Source organism: Galeopterus variegatus, unplaced genomic scaffold (genome assembly GCF_000696425.1).
Source record: "Galeopterus variegatus unplaced genomic scaffold, G_variegatus-3.0.2 Scaffold633, whole genome shotgun sequence".
NCBI classification, from domain to species: Eukaryota; Metazoa; Chordata; class Mammalia; order Dermoptera; family Cynocephalidae; genus Galeopterus; species Galeopterus variegatus.
The window spans coordinates 119,536-125,209 of record NW_007726744.1 but is presented as its reverse complement, the minus strand read 5'-3'; the positions used below and the strand labels follow the sequence as shown (position 1 = coordinate 125,209).

General features: G+C 54.0%; 1 protein-coding gene across 1 annotated transcript in view; it reads right to left on the bottom strand.

The window, feature by feature from the left end:
• Positions 1-342: 342 nt before the first annotated feature.
• Positions 343-5,674, bottom strand: part of MYCBPAP (MYCBP associated protein) — a 24,286-nt gene continuing 18,954 nt past the window's right edge. The window contains exons 13-19 of the mRNA XM_008570823.1: positions 5,294-5,440; positions 4,451-4,861; positions 3,897-4,018; positions 3,080-3,195; positions 2,402-2,547; positions 2,079-2,246; positions 343-511 (exon numbers count right to left, since the gene is read on the bottom strand). Coding sequence (XP_008569045.1) covers positions 416-511; positions 2,079-2,246; positions 2,402-2,547; positions 3,080-3,195; positions 3,897-4,018; positions 4,451-4,861; positions 5,294-5,440 — 1,206 coding nt within the window. The 3' untranslated portion in view covers positions 343-415. The remainder of the gene's footprint in view (positions 512-2,078; positions 2,247-2,401; positions 2,548-3,079; positions 3,196-3,896; positions 4,019-4,450; positions 4,862-5,293; positions 5,441-5,674) is intronic.

Sequence of the window (5,674 nt, the reverse complement as noted above, 5' to 3'; positions counted from 1 at the left end):
GGTCCCATGGGTCTAGTTCCCCACCTACTCTCACTGTCATCTTTGGGAAGACCTGGCTCCAGGAAGACTGACCCTAAAAGTGTGGGCCAAGGAAGACCAGGGGCAGGGACTACAAGGGGTGACACTCTGTTCTGTCACCTCATTCTTGGTCCTGCTACCAACTTGCTCTTCTGCGCGTCATCCCTCACATCACCTCCCCATGTGTGTCTGTCTCCCCTGCTGCAGGGTGGCTCCAGGAAATTGGGAGCAAGGGAGTCTGAAGGCAGATGGGACATGGGAGGACCTGGGCCACAAGGTGACTTCATCCAGATCCAACATCCAAGACACAGAGGCACAAAGAAGTGGCAGAAACCTAAAGGTTCTTTATTGATGTTTGTTAACCAGTTTCTCTGTGGGTTGCTTGGGCCAAGTCAGGTTAAAAGACACAAGGCTCCTCGATATTCTTTATGAGGCTGAGCTCATCAGCCAGGACCATCAGGTCACTCACCAGGGTGTCCAGCAGCCCATAGACCTGGAAGAATGGGACAGACATCACAGGCAAAAGTTTGCTTTGTGGAAAGCACCCATACATCAACCGAGCTACTAGAGAACATCTAGAGAGGGAAAAAAACAAAGTTGTGAGAGATTTCTGTAGAACTTTGATTTTGCAAATAGTTTCATCTTTCAAATCAGTCTGGGGAGGTAATCCTGCACTGGTGCCTTTGAAATATAGGGGCACTAGAGCCTAGAGACGTCAAAGGGGCAAATCTAGGGAGCCTAGGGAGCTGTGCCCATTTAGTCCGTTGGGGTGGTCTTGTGCTCAGCCCCAATTCTATTCTGGCCTCCCAGAGGCCAACTTTCCTTCCTGTAAGATCACAGATCCACATACTAAAAGGTCTCCAAGACTAAGTCCTCCAGTGGGGCTGGACCACACAAGCCTAGGCAAGTTGATTCATTTCAAAGAGCCAAGGAAGTCTATCTCCATGGGTCCTCAGAGCCCTTCAGACCATCAGAAGTCTCAGTGGTGTCACCAGTAGCAAATGGAGCTTCTGATCAAATGAGATCCGGAGTGTTACCACACTGCACTACGTAATCCCAGCTCCCCAGCTGTCTGCATAGGAGAAAGATAAGGCATCGTCACTGGGCACGTTGACATATCGAACATGGCTTTGTGGACCTTCTCTCCAGAACAAACCACAACAAAAAACCCCACAAAACAACAAACTAACAAAAAACCTAAGTTCATCATGATCTATTCTTAGAGATTCATGATGAAGTCTCTCCAGTGTTTCAAAACCTTTACAACCGATAGAAATGCACCCTACGTGGGTTCTCCCAAGGAACACGTCTGCCAGGACACACCTAAGGAAGAAGAGGCAGCAGGATGAGGAGGGCTTCCTTCCTTTCTGTTCCCCTAGACTCTGTTTTCCAAATGACAGCCAGAAAGATCTTCTAAAGCCTGAGTCAGACCATATCACCCCTCTATTCAAAGTCCTGCATCATTTCACATTTTGAGGAAAATCCCAAGTCCTCACAATGGCCTGCAAAGCCCCACATGACCTGCTGCCCCTCTGTGGCCCCCCTCCCTCCAGCCACATTGGCCACTCCCTCCTTTGCATTAGTTGCTCCCCCTGCCTGGGCACTTTTTCCAGATGTCACCTGGTCCGTCTTCACCTCCTTGGATCGAAGTCCACATGACCTGCTGCCCCTCTGTGGCCCCCCTCCCTCCAGCCACATTGGCCACTCCCTCCTCTGCATTAGTTGCTCCCCCTGCCTGGGCACTTTTTCCAGATGTCACCTGGTCCGTCTTCACCTCCTTGGATCGAAGTCTTTGTTGGAGTCACCTTCTCACTGAGGCCCACCCTGCCCCCACCCAGCCTTCCCCATTGCCCCAACCCTGGTCAGTCTTCTTGTTTCCATGGGGCTCGTCACCCCACATACTCGCACTAGGAGTGTCACTCATGCACGAGGCCTGTCCTGCACATAGAATGCCCTTCACAAGGCAGCTCTGCCTCCATCACCCATAGAGCGGGCACTCTGGTTTGTGAACGGGGCAGGTGGGAGCGAGGGGAGGGACGGCTGCTGGCTGTTCCCTTCACCTCAGTGTGCAGCCTCTGCGTGTACTTCTCCATGACGTGGGGGTCTATGGGCTCCTGAAAGGGGATGGTGGTGTCAGGGGCAGGATCTTCCAAGGAAATTTCCCGACTTGCAGATTTCATTACTTTCTTGTCTTCCTTTGCCTTCTGTTTCTTGCTGTTGAGCCGGTCCTGCGTGGAGACATGGACACAAGCACAGCCTTCCAGAGCTGCTGAGGTGGGTCCGGGACTTTCCCAACAGCAGCCCACTGGGACAGCTGGGGCATTATGGCCACTCCAGTGCCCTCCCCAACCCCACCCCAGGCCTGGACCGTGTCCCAGCATGCCTCTTTCCCTGGCAACTTGGCTCCTTTTTTGTCCTCTTTGTCTCTGATTCCCAGTTGCTTCTTTTCCTGGGCTGCCCCTCTCCGCTCCTCCTTCCCCACTCTCCCAGCAGTCACCTTCACTTCCATGATGGGAGGTGATTTTTGATCTATGGGAGGTGAGTGGAAGATAATATGGCAAGCGCCCATGGCCTAGCCGATCCCACAGTTAAGTGCTGATGCAAGAGATGAGACAGGAAGCAGAGGGGAATGGCCCTGAACCCTGGCAGTGCCCTCTGCAGCTTTCAGAGAATCCCCACAGGCCTCCAAGAGAGCCCTATGAGGACATGCTTTCTCTGAGTCCCTCATCCAAGCATGTGACCTTGGGGAGCAGGGCTGTGGGGCAGAGGGAAGAGACCTGCGTTCTAGTCCCAACTCCACCATTCCCCCATGTATGGCCACAGACAAGTCACTGAACTTCTCTGGGACTCCACTTGTAAAATGAGGGGACTGAACTAAGGTGGTTGCTAAGGTAGCTTCTGGGTCCCAGATCCTGGCTGTAGATAGAAGAGTAGCAGGGGCCTCCTAGGGTTCAATCTAACAGCATTTCCACCACAGGGATACAAATGGCTGAGGTACCACTGCCGTCCAGGCAGAGGGATGGGGAAGACTACACAGCAGTGTGGTAGCACTAGGTCTGACCTTGTTCTTCTGGCACATCCAAATAGATGGTCTCTTTCTCCGGCAGGCCCAGCAGAGCTCTCAGCCACAGGGAATAGCTCACCAGGCTGTCAATCACATCTTGCCACAGCTGCAAACTAGAGGGCAAGACATACTGGAGAAAAGCCATCACTCCTCATTTGTCCTTGAATCTGCGGAGGCTCAGCTCCCTCCCTTCAAAGACCGTGGTGCCAGGAACTACCATGGACATGCCACACCCCCAAGCAGTCAGAAGCTCATCGCCTCCCATGCAAGCACTCCCATGGGGTTTTGACTTCCCTTGGGTGGCAGCCAAGAAAAAACAGCCCAGGACTAGGGTCAGGAGGCCTGCGTTAATTCAGCCCTATTCCAGTCTAAACTCCAGCTTGATACTATGGCTGGACTTGGGTCCAGCTCCATTGAAGGGGCTTAACCTTGCATAAGACCTCCAGCATGAGGCTCCTGGGGCTGTGTTTTGAGGACCTTGCAAAAGGCTCCCCAAGGCTATCCAAGCAAGTTCTGAACAGACAGAAAAAAAAAAGTTTCTTTTTCATTGAGAAAGAACGAGGAAAGAAGCAGAATAAAAAAAAAAAAAAAAGACAAGGTTTTTATTTTACTCTGCTGTGACTGCTCCCCAGAGAGCAGCAGGCAGCTTCAGGGGCTGCTATGGCAGGTTCCAGAGCCTGGAATGTTGGCAGCATCTTGTAGCAACCTGAGTTCAACGGGAGCTCAGACCCGAGTCCTGGCCCTGCCTGCCCAAGACCCCTGGCCCGATGCCACTAAGGAGAGATGGGGCGGCTCTACTGGCTGGAGCACCTACCATATCTGGTGCAGGAAGTCGGACTGCAATGGCCTCTGCTCCTGGCACAGCTCCAGGGCTGCTTTGTTGAGCCTGATTAGGGCATCCTCTCTCTGGCTCTCCTCAGGGAGTGTCATCACTGCCTGAAAGGGTCAGAGGCACCATGGGCAACCAGGACACCAAGGGTCCCTGTGTCCTCTCATGACAGGCATGGTGACATGGGGACAGGTGCCCAGAGGATCAAGAACAAGGAGGGGATGTAGCCATGGAGAGTCTGTCTGGGGTGCCTTCTGTGGGAACCTGGGACTTCCCTCAGAAATCTGTACCCCTGAACTCCTTCTCCAAGGTTTTCCAGGGTCAGACAGGGAGCCCCTTTACCATAGTGGCCTGGGTACCCCAGACAAAAAGAGATGACCCAAGAGACTGCTTTCTCTGGGCCCTTAGAAGGTTTTGTTTCTTTGCCCAAAGAGGAAGAGGGGCTGCTGGAGCCTCCCTTGTTGGTTCTGGGCAGAGGTTCTGGCACTGGCTGTGCCAGGGCCATTCTCCACCAACCCCTTCCAGGGTCTGGGAAGCACCTTTCGGAAGTCTTCCAGGCAGAGGTTCCACTTGGGTGGGGGAAAGTCATCCAGCTCCCAGGGGCTCTTGCTGCTCTGTAAGTCCGGGCTCTCATGCACCAGGATCTCCTCCATGATGCTCTTTCGCTGAGAAACCATGGTGCCCACTCCAGTCTTCTGGGACCCCAAGGGATCTCGGGCATCCCTGAGGGCCTCGTTCTCCTGCCGGGGCACTTGGGGTTCTGAAACTGAGCTCCTGAAGTTTGGCAAGAGCTCAGAGTTCATCAGGGCTGACTGGGGCATGGCCAGCCAGGACCGGGGGCTGAGGTACTCCTCCTCGCCTGGCCTGCCTTCCTCGACCTTATGGGGCAGGATCATGTACTGGTGCCACAGCCTGTGCAGACTTTGCACCACCTGGTGCTGGTAACGCAGCTGCAGTAGAGGCAAGGAAAGACTTGTGAGGGGGTGGCCAGGGCACAGGCACCCTCAAGAGCACCCATGGAGGAGGCAGGGAGGAAGCCAGCAGGAAGGGTTGTGGCCAGCGGGGTTCTCCAGCTCCCTTTCTACCTGAGCATCTCCAATTTAAAGCTTTTTTTTGCATTTGGGTTTGAATGGGGGACTTTGTGAAGCTCTGTTCTCACCAGGCATCCTTGCTAGCTCCATTATCTTGGGCAAATTACTTAACCTCTCTGGGCTTCTAGTTCCTCAATGTAAAATGAAGCTATAAATAGCATCGCTCTCCTAGGACTGCTGAGAGGGGACAGTGAGTTACTTGTGGAAGATACTCAGCACAGGTCCTGGCACGCAGAAGGGTTTGCTGTCAGTGTCACGCAGGGCAGGCACGTGGGGGCACTGGGCCTATACCTGAGGATTCCTATAGCAGAAAACGTCTTCCTCAGTGAGATAGGCATCCACAGGTGTTGGCGTGCGGTCTGGGGTCAGGACACCCCTCAGCAGCTCCTGCAGCACGCTCTGCACAATGGTGACTGCCTCGTGGGCAGACAGCTTATTCTGGGAAAAGGAAGGTGGCATGAGACAGCAGCCCAGGCCCTTAAAACCCGTGGATCCTTGAGGGGAGCCTGATCCCTCAGGACTTTGGGTCTTCCCAGGGTTCAAGTTCCCATCTTTGTCTGTCTCTCTCTCTCACACACACCTATCCCGAGACTCAAAAACCTCTGGGTCTCAGGGGCCGGCCCGGTGGCGCACTGGATGGTGCGCCGCTTGGGAAGCGCCGCGGCGCTCCCG